The sequence below is a fragment of the Poecilia latipinna genome, unplaced genomic scaffold (assembly GCF_001443285.1).
Source record: "Poecilia latipinna isolate Pla-1442-1.1 unplaced genomic scaffold, P_latipinna-1.0 Scaffold1785, whole genome shotgun sequence".
Lineage (NCBI taxonomy): Eukaryota > Metazoa > Chordata > Actinopteri > Cyprinodontiformes > Poeciliidae > Poecilia > Poecilia latipinna.
In genome coordinates, this window is record NW_015114401.1 from 4,402 (window position 1) to 28,928 (window position 24,527).

At 34.9% G+C, this 24,527-nt stretch overlaps 3 protein-coding genes across 4 annotated transcripts in view; 2 read left to right on the forward strand and 1 right to left on the reverse strand.

The window, feature by feature from the left end:
- yif1a (Yip1 interacting factor homolog A (S. cerevisiae)) lies at window positions 1-9,358 on the reverse strand. Of its 2 annotated transcripts, none has more exons than XM_015061143.1 (9): window positions 9,243-9,358; window positions 8,839-8,887; window positions 6,549-6,793; window positions 5,170-5,274; window positions 4,187-4,265; window positions 4,047-4,104; window positions 3,809-3,964; window positions 1,989-2,082; window positions 1-576 (listed from the first exon to the last, which is right to left on the reverse strand). In XM_015061143.1, exons 2-9 carry the CDS (start codon window positions 8,867-8,869, stop codon window positions 418-420), a joined length of 927 nt encoding a protein of 308 aa, XP_014916629.1. In that variant the 5' UTR covers window positions 8,870-8,887; window positions 9,243-9,358; the 3' UTR covers window positions 1-417. The 2 variants fall into 2 exon arrangements, with proteins under 2 accessions (XP_014916629.1, XP_014916630.1); XM_015061144.1 differs by lacking the exon at window positions 9,243-9,358 and adding an exon at window positions 9,009-9,101.
- fibpa (fibroblast growth factor (acidic) intracellular binding protein a) overlaps window positions 9,064-24,527 on the forward strand; it is a 27,223-nt gene continuing 11,759 nt past the window's right edge. Inside the window, exons 1-3 of the mRNA XM_015061138.1 lie at window positions 9,064-9,143; window positions 11,730-11,807; window positions 12,709-12,803. Of these exons, the coding sequence (XP_014916624.1) occupies window positions 11,786-11,807; window positions 12,709-12,803 (117 nt within the window). The 5' untranslated portion in view covers window positions 9,064-9,143; window positions 11,730-11,785. The remainder of the gene's footprint in view (window positions 9,144-11,729; window positions 11,808-12,708; window positions 12,804-24,527) is intronic.
- Window positions 13,799-20,062, forward strand: fosl1a (FOS like 1, AP-1 transcription factor subunit a). Its single transcript, XM_015061142.1, has 4 exons — window positions 13,799-14,786; window positions 15,462-15,719; window positions 17,962-18,069; window positions 18,171-20,062. Exons 1-4 carry the CDS (start codon window positions 14,670-14,672, stop codon window positions 18,699-18,701), a joined length of 1,014 nt encoding a protein of 337 aa, XP_014916628.1. The 5' UTR covers window positions 13,799-14,669; the 3' UTR covers window positions 18,702-20,062.

Genomic DNA, 24,527 nt, shown 5'->3' on the forward strand with positions numbered 1-24,527 from the left:
TACACAAAGCTATATATTTGTTTATTTTTTTCATCACACAAAATCCAAACTTTATCATGCTTTGTCAAATGTAGATAAATAAAAAGAAAATAGGAGCTGGGCGTACCGTTTGGTTTAAACACTGAGAAACATGTCCAGAGACATGATACGAAAGCTAATCTGCACAGAATCAGATCTGATGTTAAAACCTTGGAGCCCTTTTAGTTGGGTGTTTAAAAAAAACAATAATTTACCAGCGTTACTTTACAACCAAGCAGCAGACAGAGGCGCTTCATTTCACACATTCTGCTCGTTTCGATGAAGCGGAAAAGCTTCGTAAATACGCTGCAGCTCAACACCAAACAAATGTTCTCCGTTTGTCAACAAAAACAGTAAAAGGGCGAGAGCACAAACAGTCTTAACCTTCTAACCTGACGGTCACCTGACTAAGTGAGACGTTAACCAGTAGATAATGATTGGCTGGAAGACGGCGGTTGCCACGGTAATGTAGAGACGGAGCTGATGCTTGGAGTTCGATCCCATTCCCATCGAATCCGAGGAGATGGAGGGCAGGATCTTCATTTTCAGAGATCGAACCTATGGGGTTTGTAATTAATTACAATTCAAAAACACTTTTTGCTGCTTCAATGTTGAATAAATAAATAGACATATAAACTAAACAACAAATACATTTATTGTATTTGATCTGTTATTTAACCATCAGATTGGTGCAAAGTTCAATCATACCCAGAGATGAGTGGATATACTTTAACTTTTTTGGGGGGGAAAAAATTACTTTTAGGATATTTTTACTTCAATGTACTTTTTAATTTCACTTCAGTAGTTTTATTATGAAGTATTGCTGCTCTTATTTGAGTAAAATTACTCAGTAATAACCCAGAGTTGTATTTGGACATAAGATTCCTTAAAACTTTTGCCCAGATTCTTACAAATTAAGGAATTTATTTAACAGAAAGCAGAGATTAGATTCTCAAAGAAACACCAGAAACTTAAGCTCTTTGATATTTTACATTAAACAGCTTGGCTTGATCTCAACAAGTGTTCGGTTTTCACATTATGCCCTCTAAGCAGGTTTAATCAATATACAAATGCAGTACCTGAAGCTGCCAGAAGAGGACACAGATTTCCTATTCATGTGAAATAGAAAACAAAAAAAAAACTGCTGGGTGAACGTAGAAAACTGCTGACAACTTTTAGGGAAGAGATGCACCGAATTTGTCCAGAGGTCAGTGGATTTTTTCCATTAAGCACATTAAAATACCATGTGTGTGTTTTTGTAAACAAAACAAAACAAAAAAAACCTGAACCTAAAGAAAATTATTTACCCTAAAGGGTAAAGTCCTTGCGGGACTCCATGTGACCCCATTTATAAATGCCAAGTCACAAAATGTAACCCGAGTCTGCCAAAAAAATCAAAACCCTTTCAGAATCACTTTTCCAACCAAAAATATTTATTACTTTTTCCTTTTCTCAGTATCAATGTTTTAGTTGCTTTCTGACAACAATACAAGAAAGTGAAGGAAAGCAGCTTTACAGTGCGTTCAGTCATATTAAAATGCAATAAATGTGACCAAAGTAAATCAGAGTTTAGCAAAATCATGTTGAAATCTGTCCATGTTGGTCGTTTAAGGGTTCTATCTTTATAATTTGTGCAAATTGCGACATTTTTGTGTAAATTTGGCATGAAAACCGTCTTGAATTTGCCCTCTTGAGGTTGAGGGATGGCTCCTGCCGCTGAATTTTCCAATTGGTTACAACATTTCAACTTGTCTGTATTGGCCACGCCCCCTGTGTCTCTTGGCTCCGCCCACTTTGGTGACATTTTTCAGTTATTGTCTGGTTGGTGGGTAAAACAACTTCTGTGTTATTATTATGTAATAACACTACAACTTGATTTAATTTTCTAAACACTTAAAATAATAGAATAGAGTTTGTATTTAGTGTTTAAGTCCATATTTAGTGTGGTAGGTGAAAATATTAATACTTACAATGAAGAACATCAGGGCACAAGAGGACCAGGCGAGGGCAACATAATAACCGTCGCTGCCAAACATTAAGCCACACAGCACCGTGAAGATCATTCTGGGTGGAAATACAAACACGCACAGTAATCAACGCATTTCAATAGAAATAATAACAGAACCAGGGCTGAAACTAACAATTATTTTAGTTATCAATTTTTCTGATGATCAATTAATCTGATTTTTAAAAATGGTATGTTTTGCAAACTTTTCATTTATAATTAAGTCTTTTTTATACAATATTAGAAACAAATTAAAATGCAAATGAACAAATAATTCAACTTCTTTTTAAAATAAGAAAATAAATATTTTATTCAGTAGTGTATCCTTTAGCTCAGGCCTTTATGTTTGACTTAACACCTTTATTTAGTTAACTAATATTGGATACCACACAGTGCCAACTTTGCATTATTTTGTCATTATTTACCGAATGACACTTCATGACAACTGTTATATTCATAAAGACTCCTTCATGTTCCTAACAGATGTTATGTCATGTCAGTCTTATGCACAACCCGTCAAATAAAGTGTTACCGCTAAAACTTTGCCACTTGAAGGATAAGTATAATTTAGACATGAATTTTACAGGTACCTGCAATTAAGAGATTATTATAGAACAGAAATCAGGTGGGATCCCTCTGTGGAAGTGAATGGTGTGATTCAAATTGTGATAAATTCATTCAGTGGAACAAAAATTAAAATCATTTCTACTCTATATCAAAAACTGATGATGAATAAACATTCGACTAAATACATAAAAGAAAAATGGGAATCAGAGCTTAACACGACAATTTCAGATGAAGATTGGTTAGATATGTGGAAAACACACCAGATTTCCACCAATTCGCGGATATGGAGGGAATTCACTTGGAAAAATCTAATACGATTTTTCATTACGCCTAAAGTCAAGAATAGATATAGCGGCACAAATTTGAGGTGTTGGAGGAATTGTGGATCAGTGAAAGCTGATCATGCACACATATTTTGGAACTGTCCTAAAATTGTCCAACTTTGGAAAAATGTGCATGAAACTGTGAAGAAGATTCTGGGATATGATATTCCTATGAACAGCATGGTACTGTATCTTTGCAATTTTAACAATATCAATTTAAGGGTGAAAGACAGGTACCTGATAAAGATAATGTTAATAGCTTGCAAGAAAGCTATTACAAGGAACTGGGGAAAGACAGACCCCCCTTGTCAAGAACAATGGACTGGAATAATAGAAGAAATCTACATTATGGAAAAACTGACACATCGATTGAGACTCCAGCAAACACAAATGGAAGAAAAGTGGATGAAATGGACAACATTCAAGACAAAAGACAGTGAGAACAAGTAAAGGAAAAACTAGATATACCAGATAGGACAAAACTTAAATAGAGGAACGGCTCTCAAGCAAAAGTTTTGTGTTGTGAGATTTTTAAAGTGGAATGTTCAGATATGTAAACAAATCTGAAAAATTTCAATAAACAGTTAAATAGAAAAAAAAACTTTGCCACTTGAGGAATTCTGGGTAGAAAATATTTACAAAAAATGTTTGACTTTCTTCATCTTAAATCTAAAATATATGTTTTCTTGTACAGTTTTGGCTCTGAGTGGGTTGTTCTTTAATCAAATCGCAGTTAACCATCGATTAATCGATTACTGAATTAGTTGACAATTATTTCAATAATTGATTAATTGTGATAATCGTTTCAGATCTGACTATAAAAGAAGTTATAATAGCGTTTTGATGGATACCTGATTTAATAAATTAAAATATGAGCATTAAAATATATATTTACCCAACATATTTGTAACCACTGTAGGCGATGAGGTCAAAGGTTGAAAGGTCGCTGTGTACGGTCAGCAGATACAAACTCAGCAACATGACCAGAACCTCGATGATGATCCAAACCAGGGCGGTGCTGGCACAGAGTCCCAGAACCTCTGGACTGAACCTGCACACAGTCAACAGACAAGATTAAGCTCATCTGACACAAAACCAGCATAAAAACAGTGAATAGAGAGAGAAATGTTCACCGTTTTTGAATACCAAGAGCCATTCCAGCCAGTAAGATGTAAGTAATGAAAGCCATGGCTGTGAGAAAGAGGAACAAATATTAAATAAACAAACATCGCAGAATTTCCTGGTCCTGATTGCGTGTTTACAGACAACTTACTGGGTATGTAAAGATCAGGTGCATTTACATCTTGCCTTGGCGTGAGCGGAGTGTCGCGATGGTACCGGACCTCCCAGTCCTGCAGGAAAAACCACCACAGAAGAAGAAAACTTAATCTAACAAGACGATGTAAAGAACAACAGATGATTTTACTTGAGAAGAAGACAAATTTGAAAGCAATTTGAAGATGTCTGCTGAATTAAAAAAGGAAAGCGTTTAGAAGCAGATTATTTTTGTAATTATTCATTTTTCTGTAACATTTTATTTATTAATTTAAACATTAACCAAACCGTAGTAGCTTATTTGTGAAGACTAATTTCTGCAGTTTGATACATCACTCTGCTCTTAAGCATTCTCCATAAACTAAATACTAAACCAGAATTTCTACAATTTATGAATAATAAACAGACTCATTTAATTTTAGCCCAATGTATAATCTAACCCCGTTATTCGTTTATTTGGGTCTAACTAAATGAAAACAAGAAAAGTTTGTTCTGATTTAACTTCAGACCGTGAGGGAAAAAAGTCATTTTATTCAGTGCATCTAAATATCTGGTTTCAACTGTAAAAGTTTCTACAGAAGTAAAAATTTACTTTTTATAAGATAAATGCAGTTAGGAAGATGAGAAATATCAGCAGAAGTTCATGAATTTTTAATACAGATTTGATTAAACGTCTGTTGTAACATTTTGTAAACTTTTTATCTTTATCTTTTTCAGAAGAGTTTGCATCATTTGTACTTTATAAACTGTTAAGTCTCATAATAAGGGTAAATGAACTCTGAGTGCTTCTAAACACTCAGATAATCACATCCCATAAACGTTCATAAACAGCAGTGAGTGACTGATGAGGAGGCAGACTGTCTCATCCAGTTTCAGTGTAACAAACATTGAAAAATAAAACAACCCTGGATAACGACGTACTGAGCGCTTTGTTTCATGGCAGGGCGTGACGTGGAGGGCGGTCAGGTATAATCAGATTACCTGATGTGTGTAGGGGAACATGAGGATCATGAGTTTCTTCAGGACGTATCTGGTGTCCACTGCGAAGAAATACTTCAGCTTGTTCACAGACATGAACCTGTTAATCTGAAATGCAGAGCGTAAACATTAACAAACGCAAACCGGATGAATGGACAGAAATGAGTCATTTATTTAAAAAGCAGGAAGTAAACTCCTTTGCTTTTAAACTTCTAACCAAGCGGAACGGCGCAGGCTTAAAGTCATCATGACGATTCAACTGTTGTCTTCAGCCTTAGGTAAATATTAAGAAACATTTTTAAAAAATCAGCTTTCCTTTGAATAACTCTGAGAAACTGAGAGATAAAACTACTTTTGGTTGTATTGAAATATATAATATACATCCAATAAATATTACAATATTACTGAAGAGTAAATTTATTTCAGGAACTTAATTATGATGATTCACAGTTCTATGGAGATTGGAGAAACAAGTGGCCATTACTTTAGTTATTGATTTATCTATCAATTATTCCAACAATTATTAATCACATAAAAAATGGTTCATTTTTTAAATAGAAAAATAAACATTAAAAATAGCTTGATAATTTGTAGCAAAGGAAGAATCTTTAGCTAAATATAATACTTAAAGTCATTTCTGCTTGACTCAACATCAGAACAGTGGAGGAATGATCCAGTGATTATTTATTGGATTAATTGATTAGCAATTGGATAGCAAAAGATGCTTAATAGTAGATATTTTTTACTGAATAAGAACCAGGTGAAGTCAAGTCTAATCTACTTGAAGAGTTTAGGTAGAAAATAATTACAGACTATTTTTTCTTTTATCTTAAAATATGTATATATTTTTGTACACTTTTGGGCAAATAGCTGCTCTGCATATTCTGTTCTTTCAGGAAATTACCTTTCTTTGACTCCAGGTAACAAGTAATCTATTACTAAATTAGTTGACGATTATTTCACAATTTGATTAACTGTTTCAGTCCCAATGGAAACTGAGCGTGAAAAAACTTTTTATTACCTGTAAATTTAGGGACACTTCATAATCTCCAAGACACTTAATTTAAAAACTAATAATCCAGTCACCTCTAAAGAAATGGATCTAATCTGTAGTTTAATGAATACATCATTCTGACAGTTTTGCAGAAAATTATCGTCTTCCTAATTTATGAAAGTCGTCTAAATTCTCAAAAATGACGTGGATTCATTATATATTTTTGTAAAGAAAAATAGGGAAACATGCTCTTAGTAGAAACTAAAACTTTATTTGCCTCATATTCCCAATGCAAACAATAAACAGATTAATGAAGCACATAGAAGTTTTAAAAAGTAAAATCTCTGAAGCTATAAACAGCTCAATCAGCCATGCTGACATCTCTCACCTCCTTGTTCACCATGTCTTTCCCCTGATTGGCTAAAGACGAGCCGTACATCATGGCGGCGCTGGCCATCGGGTCGGCGAACAAGTTGTTGACTCCCGTTCCTCCCTGCATGTCGTTCGAGGGTCCCGCCATGTTGTAGGCGGGAGTGTAGAAGCCCTGGCTGTTCATCCCAGGCGCCGCTGAGCTGGTGTCGTCAAACAACACCGAGTCTCCTGCAGAGGGCGCTGCACGCGCTCTCGGCTTCGCTGTGGACAAACGGACACGACGCAGTTCAGTTTCCCTTCTTCTAAGACGCCGATCGATCAGCCCAATGCACTGCTGAGGTCCAATAAAAGCTTTGGAATAGCTTATCCAGCATATGCTTATTTATTTTACAGAATTTATAGTTTTTATTATCTGTACACTGCAAAAAAAATTTTTTTGGTGTAGCTTTTAGTGAAAATATCTTATTACACTTGAAATACGACAAAACTAACTTGCAAGTAACTTTTCACCAAAATAAAGGAGCTTGTTTAAAGTACATAATTTCTTAATATTAACAAAAAAAAAATACTTGTTTCATTAGCAGATTATTTCACTTATAAAATGGGAAAATGTCTTGTTAAGTGAGATAATCTGCCAATGGAACTGGTAGTTTTTCATCAATACTAAGGAATAATTGACAAAAAATAAGCTCATGTTTCTTGATGAAAAGTTACTTGAAAGTTAATTTTGTTTTACTTCAAGTGTACTAATATATTTGTAGTAGAAGATAGAGAAAAAAATACTTAAGACTGAGTTTTTGAAGTGTATCAGTTATTGTGATGAATTTGTTGTCATGATAGGAATTTTTGGTAACATTTTATTTGAAGGGGTGTGCATAAGACTGTTGCTATGAAGCGTCATTTGGTAAATAATGACACTTTTAATGCAAAGTTGCACCAAAAGTTGCATTAAACGTCCATTAAATGCGTCAACTTTGCATTATTCAGTAAATAATGACACTTTTAATGCAAATTTCCATTAAAACATGCATTAAAAGTCCATTACAAATGTCAACTTTGCATTAAAAGTGTCTTTATTTACTAAATAATACTTCATGACGACAGTCGTAAACATTGATGAAGACTCCTTCATACTTCATATTCATATAACAATTGTTATGCCAGCCTTTTGCACACCCCTTCAAATAAATTACTTAACTTTGATTTATCACTGTTAAAATAACTCACAATTAATGATGTTTATAACCTCCCAAAATGTTACTTTTTGTCAGGATTCATAGATTTTCTATTTTCTCCACTGTTTGTTCAATAAAAACATCAATAAAGACCAATAAATTTGAAAACACTCTGTGCAGCTGAGTGATACAAATCACACTTTTTTATGTGACTAATGTCTTAAAGAAGCACATTACCAATAAAAGGGAATGTTTTACAAGAGCAGTATTTGTGTTTGTGGCAGTATAATTGCTGTGACACAAAGTCACAGTCATGAAAAAGAAGAAATAAACACTTTTTATTGTCACTTTTATCATTATTCCATAGCAAAAGATAAAACTTTAAGTCTGTATCGCCCAACATTATCTATAACCCATAATTATACAATTACAAAAAATATAGTAAAATGACAATATCATTTTTGTTAGTCATTTATGATCTGACTGTGTTGCATGTCATTGATAGGAAATAGATATTTTTGTGACAAACTCAGAGATTTACAGATGTGGTAAAAGAGGGGATGAAGTTAGCTGGTGTGAGGATAGAAGATGATTCATGGTGACGAGAAGAAGTCTTACAAGACACTTTAAGATGTGAAATTTTGCTAAGTTTATAAAAAGAAACAAAATCTGTTTAGATTGGTTATCAAATACTGGCTATAGTTGTTTAATTTTAATAGAAGGAAGTTGTGGAAGTTTTCAAATAGCTTTATTTCGCTCATATACCCAATAAACTATATTGGTTAATTATTTATTTCCGTGTGGTTTTTAACAGAAATCCAATCATCGGTTTAAATCAACAGCTGTTAAAATCACTTGCTTAGATTTTCACACATGATCTGTCTCATACCATTTCCATGAGTGAAGGAAACTTCACCCTAATGACGTGCAAACTGCAAACGTGTATCTATACATTTACCTTTACAATACACAGCATCACTTGCGGTAAAAATGACGTAAAACTGACCTTCAGCGATAGTCATTACTCAAATGAACACACATTAAAAAAGGAAGTAGATACTATGACTGGATTTTTCTGTAAAATCTTGCAAAGAAGTAAAACAGCAGTCGGTGATTCAGATTTCCACTTACTTGCTCTGTAGCCTTGATGAGGCAGATCCATGACTCCAGGAGACGTTAGCTTCAAATTAAAAACAGTAACACGTTAGCTAGTAGCTAGGCTACCTTTCTCACTAACTCCAGGTGAATTTTAGATTATCTAACTGTTAAGAGTTTTATTCCAACTTTTAAATAGATACAACCTTATTTTTTTATGTACATATTGTCAATTTTCTGTGTTGCTCCGAACTTGTTCTTGCTGAAAGTTGATGCTAACAGACAAGCTAATATTAACGTCACATTCCTTCGCTTTTTTTATTTCGCGTCCGAGAAGACGGGTGAGTAAGCCTCCTCGGCAGCGTTTATAAAAACGTAGTTTATGTTTAAATTAATTGCTTAGTATTAAAAAGCACAGCACGGCAGGGAGGAGTACTTACCTGCAAAGCTAACGGTAGAGGCTACAAGCTACGTGGCTAACGGAGCTAATCCCTCCCATTCACTGCGATTGGTTGACATCTGTCTGCCTGCGTGGCAGAAACTATCCAACTCCTCACTGAATAATACAAATAGTACACAGACTAATGTAACTCTGTGTTCAGTGTTACTGGACATAAAGTAGCATCCTGAGGAAATTTCGCACATTTTGTAATGCAAGATTTGGAGAGTCAAGTTTATTTGTATCTGGCACATTTAAAGAACAAGACATGCTGCTTTCATGACATTACAGGGACAAAATAAAGATAAAAAAATAATGAAATGTGCCAGTTCAGACTAAAATTATTCAATATTCCAGTTGTTATTAATCAAATAGGATTTCAGTCTTGATTTAAAGGGACTCAGTAATCCAGCAGTTTTTCAGTTTTATGGAAGTCACATTTATTTGTAGTTCAGCATAAAGGTAGTTCGTAAAAACATAATAGTCACCGATTATAAAACAAGCAATAAATATTACATTTTGTCAAATGTCATCATTAAAAATAATCAAGTGAATATACATCAAATATATAATCAGTGTTAACCTTATCACTAAACAAAGGCAGCTCTTAAAAAAAGAGATTTTTAGCTTTGTGTTTCAGCTATTTTGTTGTTTTCTGGAAGTTTGTTCCAGATAAAAAAAGCATAAAAACTGAATGTTGCTTCTCCATGACACTGTTGGAGTAATCAATGTGACTATAGATAAACACAAATGAGTTTATGAAAGTTTAGAAATGTTCTTCAGGTGTGATAGAAGGCTGATTTTGTAACCGTCTTTATGTGACGCTGAAAGTTCAGGTCTGAGTCCATCACTACACCCAGATGTTATTCCTGTTTTGTAGTTTCTGACTGTAATAATTGAAGCTGTGTGCTGACTCTTGGTTGTTCCTCTTTAGGTCCAAAAATAATAACTTCAGTTTTGTTTCTGATCAGCTGGAACAAGTTGTGGCATGTCCATATATTGATTTGTTCTACGTATCGCAATGCTTGAATGGGTTCATAGTCTCCTGGTGACATTGTAATGTGGAACTGTGTGTCATCTTCATAGTTATATCAAGTAATCTTATTATTTGTTATAACCTGAATTAGAGGGAGCATGTAGATATTAAATAGAAGGGGTCCCAAGTTTGAACCTTGGGGTACGCCATATGTGACTTCTGCCTACAGATAACTACTCATCAGAACAGGCAGGAGTACCCCAAGGTTTAATCCTGGGACCTCTTCTATTTAATGTACCAATTGACTCCAGTCAAATGTTTAAACAGAGTTTTTCCAATCAGTTTGCTGGAGATTGGCCTGTAATTTTCCAACAGCGATTTGTCCAGACTGTTCTCTTCCAGCAACTGTTTGAGAACTGCAGCTTTTAAAGCCTGAGGGAAAACAGCTAATGGGAGGAAGAATCAGACTATTTCACTAACAGCAATGCAATAAAAGGTAAAGAGAGGAGCTTCAAAGTGAGAGGAACAAAGATGAAATGGGGAAATTGAGAATGGATCACCCACTTTTCATTTGCATGTAATTAGAACATTGTCCAGTACGTAGGACAGGACTTTTCCATCAAACTAATTGATAGACAGGCAAATTAAAAACAGCTTAAGTGATTTATTTGAACAAGTTGTTTTCCCCATATTTTTGTTATTCTAAAAATCCAGCCTCAATTTGTAATTTACTAAATTTTTGATACCTCATACATAATCAAAATTGTATTATTTTAGCGAATTGGCATCCGGTACAAAGCTTTTAAAGACAAATAGGAGTTTTTACACGGACATTCAAAAATCTCAAAGTTCTACTTTTTTCTCCACTTTAAAACCAGTTTTACTCCCCAAATTTCAGCTATACAGCAAAAGAGATAAAATTTTACGAAATATTTCTGGTCTATTTTCTATTGCAAATATCTTTGCACTGGTGAAATATGGCAAAATTAACTTAGAAGTAACTTTTCAGCAAGATACAGCTGCTTGTTTTTAGCCAATAAAAAAATTTAAAAAACCCTGTAAGTTCAAATTGCAGATTAGGTCACTTAATCAAACATTTTCCCAGTTAAAAGTGAAAAAATCTGCCAGTGAAACTTAAACTTTTTCACCAAAATTAAGGAGTTATTGACTTAAAACAAGCTCCTCTTTCTTACGGAAATGTTGCTTGTAAGTTAAGTTTAAATAAGTTATTATTATTATTGCTTAAACTGTACATTTTGTGTTTTTGCAGTGAATACTTGAGATGAAGTTGAAAAAGTTAAAATGAATAATTTTTTTAAATTCAGTCACTTTCTTCTCTGCACCAGCTGCTATGTTTAACACACCACCACATCATGACATTGTCATCACTTTGCTTCAACTTTAGCCCCCTGAAAATATGCAGGACTTCTTATAATTGTGGTCAAATTGCTCAATCTTTATATCATCTCAAATAAATATCTTATCCAGATGTTTTTCCTCTTGTCCATCCAGGCAGCTGGAAATTTTTGTCAAGCTTCAACTTTGGCGGAGCGGCTAATTCTGGAAAGATGCGGAGGTTTTTTCTGAAGAGTAAGATAGTTTCATTTTTGTTACTTTAGATTTAGGTTTCAACTTACAGCTTCTCGGAAGTCTTAATTTGCTACTTGGGGCAGTTTATTGTAAATTATATTCAATGTATTCTTGTCATTGTCATGAATATTTCCATAAACTAAAAGTGTGTCATATTTTAGATAGTCTAATATGACGTTGTGAATAATGAAATTTAAGGCACAGTCAGTATATTCATGTTCGGACTTCACCTTATGATTACAGATAATCTTTTTTTCTTTGTAATGCGTAAGCATAAAGGTGGCATGGCGTGACTTTAGACACCTATCCTGCTTAATAAATTAATCTGTGGCATGGCAGCGTCTTTGTGTGAGTGGGATGAAGGCGTGGGTGGGTGTGGGATGAGTTATGTGACAACATGCAGAGATTTCTAGATGAGTAAACTGCAAAGGAATCCAAGCTTCCTTCATCCACCTCGGATCATGTTAAATTTTTGGAGGGAACTCAAAACAGAAACAAAGAATAAGGAAGTTAGTCAGAGTTTCACCCCCTAAAAAACCTAAACATTTATTTAAGGAAGTCAGAGCTAGGATTACAATAAGGGTAGAGGATAAAACCAGAGGGAAACTGAAGGTGTAATAGGGAGAAGACATGTCGTGGCATGTCACCACTTCACATGTCTCATCAGTGAATTCCTCAGTTGACTCACCTTACGCTCACCTTTACCCTATTTCATTTTTTATGACACTTTTCAGCATATTACAAACAAATCACCTTGCATGTTCTGATTTAACAATGTTTAAACCTGAAACTTTTAACCCAGAGACAAAAAGCTACAGGTCTCACTTGTTGTTTCCAATGTAATGTAAAAAAAATGTGACTCCAGCATAAAATATTAACAACCGGTGTTCGAACTTCGCAGGACCGGAGTTAATAGTAACACGAGACATGAGTGCAGCAGTCAGCCACAGGACAGATCAGCCAATGCCGGGAACTCTGTCCCAGAGGGACTGCAAGGTCAGCAGCTGTTGTGACAGACTAAGCTTACCAAATCTGCAGTTTGCAAAATTGTAATCTTTACTAGCTGCTATAACATGCTTGCATGCATTAAAAAAAGGGAAATGTGGTAAAACCAGTGGTGAAGTAACTGAGCTGCTTTGCGCCATTTGGGTGACTCATTTCCACAAGAATGTGTGCTTATTGATGTGGTTTATAGTGAAAGTGGCTGCCAAAAAAACTCAAGTTTTACAGGCACGTGCTCAGCTCTCTGCCTGACTGTTCAGTCTCAGTCACAGATCAACGTAAATTCAGTCAAAATGGGATTATTTATAACGTTATGGGAACCTTTTATCACATACATGTTTATAAAAGTGGAAGTTGTTCATATGATGAGTATTTACATGTTTTAAATTGCACTGCATCTTACATGAATCCACATAAATTCATACTAACTTTAAATGCTTTATAATAATTTACAAGTTAATATTTAATAATGATAACAATCGATTTAATCTATTTTATTCCTAATTCCCTAAATCTACTATGGACCAAGAATCTTTATCTTTGTTAAAGACAAAGATTAATAAACTTAATATTTATTTATTTAAATAAATAAATATTAAAAATTTATATTGAAATAAAAAAAATATAGATTACAAATAAAAACCAAGAAAAGCAAGATAGCCATTTAAATTACATGAGATATGCACTTGCAATAAAAATAGTAAAACAAACAAATTTAGTAAAAAATTATAATAAAAAAACCCAGATCATTCTTGTGTAATCTCCCACACAAAACTAACAAATAAGAATAATTTATGAGCTTAACTGTTTATTTTTTGTTTATATGTATTTCTAGGATATATTTATACTAATACATTACAGTTACATGTTTATACTTGTGTCTAAACATGATCATTACCTTAATAATGTTCTATAGTTTTCAGCATAACAACATGAATATTCATGTATTTTTAAAAATATATATTTTTCAGTGTTATGTATACATAAGCTAATAAGATGGAGTGGATTTTTGAACAGAAAGAAAATGATGAAAATCTGCCCTAAGGTTGTAAATAATATAGGAGCTCACGTCAAAGGTTTTAGGAGGAAATTAGAAATTACTCATGTTGTGTAAGAATGTAAATGTCTCAAGAAATACTCAAAACGATAATTTTATATACAGGTGTATTTTAAATTACAGCATTCTAGCTACATATAAAGTTGTAAAATAAACATATTGTCTCACTTTTACTTGCTAACAGTTGGTTTCGCCTTTGGAAACTGGCTGTTTCCTGTATGAGCCGGTTACAGCAAGAGGCAGCCTCTTATCTGAAGCTGGAAAATATAATAACATTTCCACTTGTACGTTTGATAACACGAGAAACAAAACAACTAGTTTTGACCATGAGGTGACACTGCCTGAGGAATCCCTGTTTGTAGTTGCGGGGAGGAAACTCACCATATATGGGCAGTGACGTCAGCCCCACGTGGCTTGAGTTCGTGAGAGATTCCAGACAACACTATTTCCCGTAAGTACGGAGGGGCGTGGCAAACCAATTCTCCGGCTTTAAGGGTTTACAACCTGACAATTACTACCAGACTTCCGATTCTACATGGATGACTAGGAAGCGGGAGGTGCGGCTTGAACAACTTTCGGACGTTTTGGCTCGATTTAAACAAAAGTCAAACACTTTTTCCCTTCCTTGCTCCCCTTCGGATTGAATTCGTTTGGACTCTACCGACTTACGGCAATACAGTGGGCTTGCCCCCAGAGTTTGAATTAACCCACCAGACTCATCCCGAAAGCTACGATCAAAAGGTTATATATACACACAAAACCAAGGTTAGGTTCGGTTGCCGTTTCACAGAAAACCGGAGAGGATGTATCGAAACTTTGGGAGTCAAGGGAGAGGCAACCCGGCGTACGGAGGCAACTTGTCCGGGTCAAACTCCGCATCACTGGGAAGCACCAGCATGTCCACCACGCAGCAGGAGCAGGTAGGTGTGCGCTCACCAAACTGGGCTACAGGTCAGAGGTGGAACAGGTTTACACACACAGGAGGAATTAGTGGTTTAAGTACTTTTAATGTAAAATTTCTTTAATGTGTTACATAAAAAACAATATATAACAGCAAGATATTTTGTAATTTTAGTGTGTGACTGTCAGAACTGGGTAGTAACTAGTTATATTTGCTCAGTTACATTTTGAGTACAATTTCTAGACTCTCTGACACACCTGCATTTTATGTTAAAGTTTCATAAGTTTTTTATTGAAAGAAACTGATTTGAAAAATAATTCTTTCACCTGATTTCATTTTTGTTACGTATATAAATTATTGACATTTTCATCCTTAAAATACCAAAATGTCCACTTAGCCTTTTAGCTTAGCTTTTTTGTCTGTATGATTGTCATTTTTAAATATTAAATGATTAGTTAATTAATACTTCAGTAAACCTTTTACCAAATACTTTTTTACTCTTACTTGAGCGGCTTTCTTGGACGGCTCCTTTTAACTTTTACTTACGTAAAAATATGCTGAAGTAGTTATACTTCCCACCTCTGATGACTATTATCAATTTTTATGTATAATGACAAAGTGACAAAGTCTGCTTTGTCACTTTGTTTTTAGTTTTCTTCTACATAACAATGTTTATTCGTTATTATTATTCCAGAAATTTACAATGGCAGGCAGCAGCCACTTTGTCCCAAGCCTGAATGCCATCACGACAAACCAGGACCTCCAGTGGCTGGTCCAGCCCTCACTCATGCATCCTCCAGGACCTTCGCGCTCACCGGTACCGCCTTACCCATCCATTGTTGGGGCCCGGCCGATGGGTCCGCCACCTTCCCAGTCCCATCTCATCAGACCCGGGGTCATAAGGGCAGCTGCTAATACCCCACCGTCCACAAGGCGCAGGAATGATGAGCAGGTAGGTTTGAGACGGTCAGAAACTGACATTTAGACAATAAATTGGCTTTCAACCCGCCAATTAAAAAAAAACAAAAAACTTTTGTTTTTTGACCATGTCGAAATTGATTTATTACACAAAACTGCAATGGAAACTAACTGATGCTACTGGCACAAACCACAAAAAAGAAGAAGAAAACAGGAAGTGGTAGGAGGATCGTAGCTCGTAATGTCTTTAATTACTTTACTTATTCATGTCTGATTTTTAATAACGTTTCTTAGTTTATAGAAACACTGCAATTGCAAAATTGTGTTTTTCGACAAAGTTTTGTACATATTTGTAATGGAAAAGCAGCTATATATTGAATTACAAGTAAAAATAAGATATCTGGGAGTTAAGGAGGTCAGAGGTGTGACCAGTGACTCAGTCATTTCTGTGTAACCATCATGCAACATCCTGTAGCATTGTGTCACAGAGTCGCTGTTTTCTGAATTTCAGTTATTTAGAAATAGATTTTTCTGAGAAACTATTGAGTACATCTCTAAGTCCTTGAATAGTTTTTAATTCCCTAATGTAAACATCCTCTGTTTACTTTATGGTTATTGTTTACACGTGAAACAAAAAGCTTCCAGATGTCAGAGGGAATCTAAAACGTGGATCCCTCTTGTTGCAACTTTAACCCTTGTAGCTTCATTCATTTAGCAATTTCTCATTTTCAGGGGGCACTTGCTGACTGGCACACATCCACGTCACAAAGCTGCGATTTTATGGTACAGGAAGTACACAGTCATGTGACTCACATGGGCAAGTCATTTTCTGTGACTCACCCTTGACTCACCCCAGGGGTCTGAGCGTGAGTCATGGACCCAAAAGGGCAGGAAATATAGGGCGCAACTGTAATTATTCAGTAGGGTGTCGGATAAAGCCAGACTTGTCATGTTAAAAGCACAAAAACAAGAAGACGATACTGAGTTATTCAGCCGCCATGATTGTTATGACTCAGAGTCCTCACATGGTGGTGGTAATTCTCCACTTATATGATCCAGAAGCAAGAAAATGCAACTCATCATTCAGCTGTTCTGACTTTGCTCTTTGTCACATTTTAAAGATTAAGATCTTATTACTATAGAAAATATTGGAAACAACACTAATTATTTGTCTTGAAATAAGTAGGGTTTTTGCCTTCTCCACATCTGTCCAGCAACTTTAATGCACCAAAATCTGATTTTGATTAATTTGAAAAAATTGGCTAAATACAGCAAGCATTTCTCACAGAAAAATCCTGATTTTATTGATTAGAGTTGACTAGATTGAGCAAATTTTTGTTCTAATTGTTAATTAATTGTTAATTATTTAGTAGGTAAAATAATTTTTGACTTGACGATTTTGGCACTGAAAGCCATTTCTCCTCCTGCTTTCTTTTGCCACAGTTTTATAAAGTTGAGTTTAATTTCTCTTTACCGACTCACACCTGATTCCTTTGTAATCAAAAATATTGTCACCTAAATGGAACCTGTAAGAAAACAGATGGTAGGATAAAATATCTTGGGGGGGAAACCCCCCCCCCACAAAAATCACAACTAGATAAAAAAAAAAGAAAGTCAAAAATGGCATTTTAGTAAAGTTCCACAGCAAAAAAAGACAAAGCTCATCTCATCTTGAGTTTTAGGAAAAATTCTGTCCAGAAATCAGTTTGTGACTTTAAACGTAACAAATATGCTTCTGAATGGCCAAGGAAGGTTGGTGGAATCAACAGCTCTCTCACTCTTTGGTTACCTAGCAACTCACTCACTCTTTGGTTACCTAGCAACAACCTGCTGAGTAACTTGCAGCAGTTGAAGGTTTTGTCACTGACCCTCATAACTGCTTAAAAATATAAAGAACGGAGCAGAGTGAAAATAGAAAATAAGTACAACAACTTTAGAGTAATTTATGTATAATACAAGAAATGGCAGTATTTCAGATATTTCTAAAAAACTAATCAATAATTATTGATATCAACTTATATGAAACTCTTATATTATTCAGCCAGATTGTCCTATGATTGTTCAGTTTTTGTTAAAAAACACTTGGACGTAACCCATAAAACCAGGTTGGAATCTTTTAAAAGTTTAAATGATGTCAACCAGGTTTAGATCTGAAACATGTAAGTGACACAAAAAAGCAAACATAGAAGAAACCTGTAAGGGCGTAGATACTTTTTAACAGCTCTGTAACCTATTTTCTGATATGTAATAGTTTGCATTTCTCTTTTTAATCACAGTTGTCACTTGAAGAACTGGAAAGACGCAGGATCAGAAGGGAAAGGAATAAAATGGCAGCAGCAAAATGTCGCAATCGCCGCCGTGAGCTGACTGACTCATTGCAAAATGTGAGTAAAGATTTTTCAAGTGTCATAACACTTAATTCCTAAAAAGTGCAAATACCTGAGTCAGGCATGATTGAACTTGATTGTCCTCCCTTCCGGAGCAGGAAACCGATCAACTGGAAGGCGAGAAGTCACGTCTGCAGAAAGAAATAGCTGAACTGCAGAAGGAGAAGGAGAAGCTCGAGTTGGTCCTGGAAGCCCACCGTCCCATCTGCAAAATAGACGACTCTGATTCCGATTCTGATACCACGCCTTCGCTTTCCTCTTTGGGAGCCATCAAACTGGAACCAGAAGAATCCATCATTCCGGGACCCTCCACAAAAAAGCCAGAGAAGCCCAAACCGAAGATAATAATCCCGGCCAAACCGGTGGTGTCCACCGCCTCGGTCGTCGCTTCTGAGTCCGAGTCGCTCCACACACCCGTCCTCACATCGACGCCGTCCCTCCTGTCTTTCTCCGCCGGCATGGTTTTCACATATCCGTCCTCTACGTCAGAAGCAGCAGCACTCGCCGTGTCCCATCAGGCCTTGCACCCTCCGGCCCAGCAGCCCTGCGGAGTCGCCCATCGGCGCAGCAGCAGCAGTGGCGACCAGTCGGATCACTCCCTGCATTCACCAACCATTCTCACCCTGTGATCGCCTGGCGAAACACTACAGCTGGTTCTGGTTCCAGCCCAAACGCGGGATCTCTGCGAAACGCTGATAGAAACGAGGACAATGACTTTTTTAGGCATTTCAAGACGATCAGCTGCTTTGTTAGTTAATCTCTGATCTCAGCTGATAAGGTCTTGGGCACACGTAGCCGGGTTTTTATTAAAAGAAATATCTCCCCTACACCGATTCTAAAACACAAATATTGCACACGGAACTGGATCTCTCGATCAGTTCCAGAAAAATTTCAATCACATGAACCCAAATAAATATACAACAGTACGACAGAGTGTCAGGGCCACTCCAAGACTAAGTCTGTTACTACAACTTTACTCTCTTTAATAAGATTTTATCCTTCTAATTTTATGACTATTCTCGTAATTTAAACTTTTTTTCTTAGCCTGCCTCTAACACTCGTACAAATGCACTCTTAAGCTTGCTTTAAACATGGCAAACCCATAGGGGGCAGTGTAGTGCAAAACTAAAGTCCATGTCAGCTAATCAGGTTGCTTCAAAACAACCACGACTTCCTGTTAGGATTTAAACATGGCGCCAAGAGGTTCATTTGTGTGGATATAATTTTAACTACTTTGAAACAGTGTATATTTATTTTATATAAATATAAATAATAAAATACAGGCCAATGTTGATTTAGTAATCATGTCAAACCAGGTATGTGGATATACTGCTGCGTTATTTCCTCAAATCTCCACTCTGGTTGGCTGAAAGGCCAAAATGTCTAAAAATGTTTTGGTTTTCCCAGATATCTGGCTACATGTAAACTGGAACCTTGGATGGCATGAAAATCTGTGGCATTATCAGAATTTGAATGTTACACTCTTAGTTTTTTATTTATTTTTTTTTTACATAAAGTTGATATATTTTTACTTTTTTAAGCTATAAGATGAAATGAATGTTTTTTTTATTGGGGAAAAACTGCATGCACTATATATGAAAGAAAATATACTCTAACAGAAAAAACTCAGGCTCTCTAAAAGAATAACATGAGAACTGGGTTAATGCAAGAATAATAACTATATTTTTATCTGTTTTTACTTTGTGGAAGTTAACGACCAATGGTGTGCTCATAACTACCAGCCTTACTGTGCGTGTGGATCCTTTTAGACTACAGATATTTATACAGTTTATTGACAACTAAGGCTGGACCGTAGGAGTTGATATAGAATAGATTATATAATCATCTATTTATTAGAATTTTTAGAGTGTAATATATTTTTGGTAATGTTTAGATTTTTCTGTTTTGGTGGGCAGTGCCTTATTGTTATTTTTATATTCAGACTTGTACGAAGTCACAGAGAATAAAGAAGAAAAGTCTGCATGAAAAATTGTGTGAATTTGTTTAGTTTGATTATAATGCAGATATTAATGATTTGTGGAGTGGTATGGATGCAAAGTTTCATCAAAATAGTTTGTGGTATTTGCTGTGATATATATTTTTTTATTTACGCAAAATTCAACGCAGCTAAAGTCTTCTGTCAGAGGCCTCATCAGATTAGTTGCAGCACTGACTGCTATAGGAGATCCTTCCTGTCCAAAGCATCACCATCTACAAACGACTCTTTAAAGATACGATGAGTTACGACATTTAACTTCCACTTGGGATGATGTGAAAAAAGTGTTTCCGTTGCAGTTTTGCGAAATAAAATGATTTCTATACAGCTAAAAAAAAACATAATTCTAGAGCCAAATCTTTTTATCAAAAAATGAGAGTTTTGTTGAAATTTTAAGTGAATTTATTTTCAAAATGTGGACCTATGCAGCTTGTTTTAGCACAAGAGTTAGTTTGTGATACTTTCCAGCTCCAGTCTGTATAAAAAAATTAAAATTTAGTAAAATGAGCAGCAATGTGTCAGTTTAATTCTAAAAATCAAGAATGATCATTCGACGCAAGTCAACTGCAACTACTTGCATGGAATTTAAACAGTATTTATCAGTCTGACAGCTGATTTTTTTAATGACATTCTTTTTTTTGCTGTATTTTAACTTCACATAGTTTGGGTCTGAATAAGTCAAAATGCACCGATTGTGGAAATACTTTCCAGAATAGTGGCAGACAATTTAGCTAATGAGAACGATCAATTCTGGCATTGATTAGTTAAATGCATTTAGACTTTTGCTGATGGCCGTTTCCTGACCCCGAACTCTCATTTATCAAAAGCTGAAGCCAGAGTCTTGCTAATTCATCAACATCTCTGATTGGAGCTGCAAAATGAGATTAGGGAGGCAGAGTCAGAACGAAAGCTCCTGAGTAGAAGGAGAAAATAAATATAAAAATCAGTGTTTGTGCCACTGTAGAATGACGTATGTGGATCACTAAGAGGGCACAAGCATTAACAGCCCTCTTGAGCCAAAAGGAGATCCAAAAATAAAACCGATGAACATTCATGAACTGTTCCTGCGTGACAAACAGGGTGCATTAATCAAGTGAGGAGCAGAAATCAATCACCTACTCTGTGTCGTGAACATGCAAACATGAGTTCAAACTCAGAAGAAAAGGTCAGAACAGCAGAGGGAGTCAATATCGACTGTATTTAAAGCTCTTCAGTGCACTACGAGCATAGCCCACCAATAAACAACTGACGACAAAATAAATCTTCTCTAATCCATGTGCATCTATCTACGGTTTAAACCCAAAAACAGTTAGTAATTCTATAATTAACACAGATAAACCGAGATAAAGAAGAGTCAAAGTTAGCCACCCCAAAGGGTGCAGGTTAAATGCAAAGAAAGAAAAGAATTGGAATAAAAATCATTAAAGTTTGTAGACCTTCCAGTTTGATACAAAGAGATTCCAGCTGGGTTTTTAAAACAGGATAAAGTAACTATTAGTTCTGCTCTGAGAGAACTTTACCTTAACCTCTACCATGAACCAAAACTTAAACTATGCCAGAAATTGGCGAATTTTCCCAACTGCACTACAACCTGGAGTAAAAACAGTAACAACCATCATGCACATATGGCACTCCAATCCTGCCCTGAGGAAGAGAGAGTGCATAAAATATTACACAACTGGGCATCTATGTAGGAAAGGCCAATATCAAATCACCAGTGGACTAAATATGGCTCAAAACTGGATTAAAATCCATCATTAAATCTGTGATTTAATGATCTAAGACGAGGCTCTCCAGTGCATTAGAAAAGAAGGCTTCTACCAGTGTAGGCTAGTCCAGTGCATGAGATAAATTTATATTCATGACCCAGTTATTGGTCCCATTTTTTTTCAACAACAGATCACTGAAAAAGGAGAAATCTCAGAAGATTCAATAGAAAAAACACTGTAAAACTTAGATACTTTGTCATCAGGTCCTGAAATTGGTCGGGTGATAAAGTTTCTCAAATCCTATTGTGGCACAGAAACATTGCAGCATTCAGAGCACCTTAAAGGGAAACCTCAGGATTTTTTAAAGTTCAGTTAAAAGGTTATAAACACTTAATATCTTGTCTGTAATAAATAAACCAAACTGGACTTTTACCTACAACACCAGTATCTCTAAAATGTCACAGCAGTTGATGCAAACGCTACTTTACAAACCTTTATAACATCATTTCATTTGCATCTGACATTTTTATATAGAATCCAATGATTCTTTACCAACCAGACGAAGGCTGGAGGCGGTGCGTCACCAATTATCTTCCTGTCTCTACACCTGATTCAACAACCAGTTAATCACATGATAAATTAAAATGAGTAATTCTGATGATTAATATTTTTTGAAAGGCAGCTTGGTTTGCAGAGACATCATAGTCCATTTTATTTATGGTTTTGTGTGGGTTTTTATTTTTGTTTTATTTATTGTTGTATTGGTTGTTGAATATTGTTGAATATTTAAAATCTCTTCCAGTTCCAGTGTTAAGTGCTCTTTACAAAATAAAATTTACATGCATTATATACTCAATTTATTACTTGAAAATGGTCTCAAAACAACAATTTTATTGTTTATCGCAATAATTACTGGAAGAATTTATCGTCCTGCTAAATTTGTTATCATGGCAGACTTTCTTGTACTAAGAAAATAAAGTATTCTCAATTAGACAAACTAAGAGTGAAAAACAAGAAAAAAGTTCTCACTTAATTGGTTATATACTTTTGACTTTTTAAAAATTCAGATCGTTACTCTGATTTGAGATATTTTATGCTAACTATGTTACTATCATTGAGCCTCCCAATAAGAGATCTAGATGCTAGGATTAAATTGTTCCCCTTTTATTGTGTATTTTTTACTCCCTGTTAGCAACAGATGCTAACCTTGTTTTATCCATCTCAAGATAAAAACTTTCTTTAATCAATCTAATAGTATGTTAATGTACTTTTATGTACTTTAACAACTAAAATAAAATGCTTTTCTAGCCCTGACTAAATAAAGTGAAAGTTCTAGAAATGTAATTAATATGAGTTACAACAACATTTAATTTCCCTTTGGGATCAATAAAATGTGTTTGAATTTGAATTGAAATATTAGAGTCATATTAAATAAATTTGAATATATGAGTCTCGTTTTCAGATCAAAAGCACTTTTTTGAAAATATCGTTCAAGCAAGTATTTAGTTTCCAAATACATAGTTTTCATAAAACCCACATTTCTGTTATTAAAAATATTTTTAATTGGTTTGATCTAATATTATAATCTTAAAATGTCATGTTTTCATTAACAGTAAGCTGAAAATGATCATAATTAACAGAAATAAAGGCTTTCAAACACCCATCTGTGTGTAATTAGTTTATATGTTTAGCGATAAACTCCCTAAAATAAGTGGGCTTTTCAATAATATTCTAATTTATTGAACAGGTCTGTACATTTTTGAACATATTTGAAACTGATAGGATACAAAAATAGTTAGATTTTCTGGCTGGAAAAAGAACTACGAGAATGTAATGAAGTGATTCCTTTCATGTACATGTAAAAAACTTATGCTATTTTCTGTTTTGATCATATTCTTTTCCTTCTTTGTGTACAGTAGAATTTTATGTCGAAGATTAAAATGTTTTATATCTCTATACTTTAACCTCAATTCATGATCTTAGCATAATTATTATTATTTTTATTCTACATTTACATGTTCCGTTCTCAATAAACGTTTCATACAAGAAGATCATTGCTGTTACACCACCTCCAATGTTTCTTAAGGAAATAGCCATTGTCTTCTTTGTAATAATGACCAACGCAAATTCAAAAAATGTTTTAAAAGGTTGTACGTAGAGTTTACATAAACAAATATGATCTTTTTTGAGATTTTAGTTGAGGAACTCTGATTTGGTTAGAGTTTGTCGTTAGTGATTTGACAGATACAAATTTGAAAACTGTTCTATTCTGTTTTACAAATAAAATAAATGAATAAACTGTGAAATAAAGGGTCTATGTTTAACATAGGATAATGTAGGATTTCACAAGTCTGAGAGGTGTTAAAAATAGCTGACTTAAGTTGCCAATAAAAGCTGTGAAATAGCCCTTTACCACAGTGTGAATGAGAAGTCAACTTCAGTATTTTAACAATTTATAAAAATCATTAAAATGTGTTGGACTAAAATGTGCAAAATGTTAGAGAAATGCAAAAAATATTTAGAGATTTTAAGGATGGAAATATAGACTTTAGAATGAGTAGCTGAGTTTTCATTTCAAATGTGAGCAAAACTTTGTCAATTTTCTGCTAATGTCGAAAGAAAATGACAATTTTGCAACTGCGGTGTTTCCATTAAAAAGAAAATTTAAATCACATGAATAGATTTGTTCACCAGATGAGTAATTAAAAAACATGCCACCATCCTCCAGCTACTTCCTGTTGTCTTCTTCT

Bases quoted from the DNA above. Each gene is read 5' to 3' on its own strand.
- yif1a (XM_015061143.1), bottom strand. From the start codon at position 8,869: ATGGATCTGCCTCATCAAGGCTACAGAGCAA. The intron at 5,275-6,548 runs GTGAGAGATGTC...TCTGCATTTCAG, and splicing joins AAGACATGGTGAACAAGGAG to ATTAACAGGTTCATGTCTGT. The intron at 2,083-3,808 runs GTAAATATATAT...ATTTCCACCCAG, and splicing joins AGTGGTTACAAATATGTTGG to AATGATCTTCACGGTGCTGT.
- fosl1a (XM_015061142.1), top strand. From the start codon at position 14,670: ATGTATCGAAACTTTGGGAGTCAAGGGAGAGGCAACCCGGCGTACGGA. The intron at 15,720-17,961 runs GTAGGTTTGAGA...TTTTAATCACAG, and splicing joins GGCGCAGGAATGATGAGCAG to TTGTCACTTGAAGAACTGGA. The intron at 18,070-18,170 runs GTGAGTAAAGAT...CTTCCGGAGCAG, and splicing joins TGACTGACTCATTGCAAAAT to GAAACCGATCAACTGGAAGG.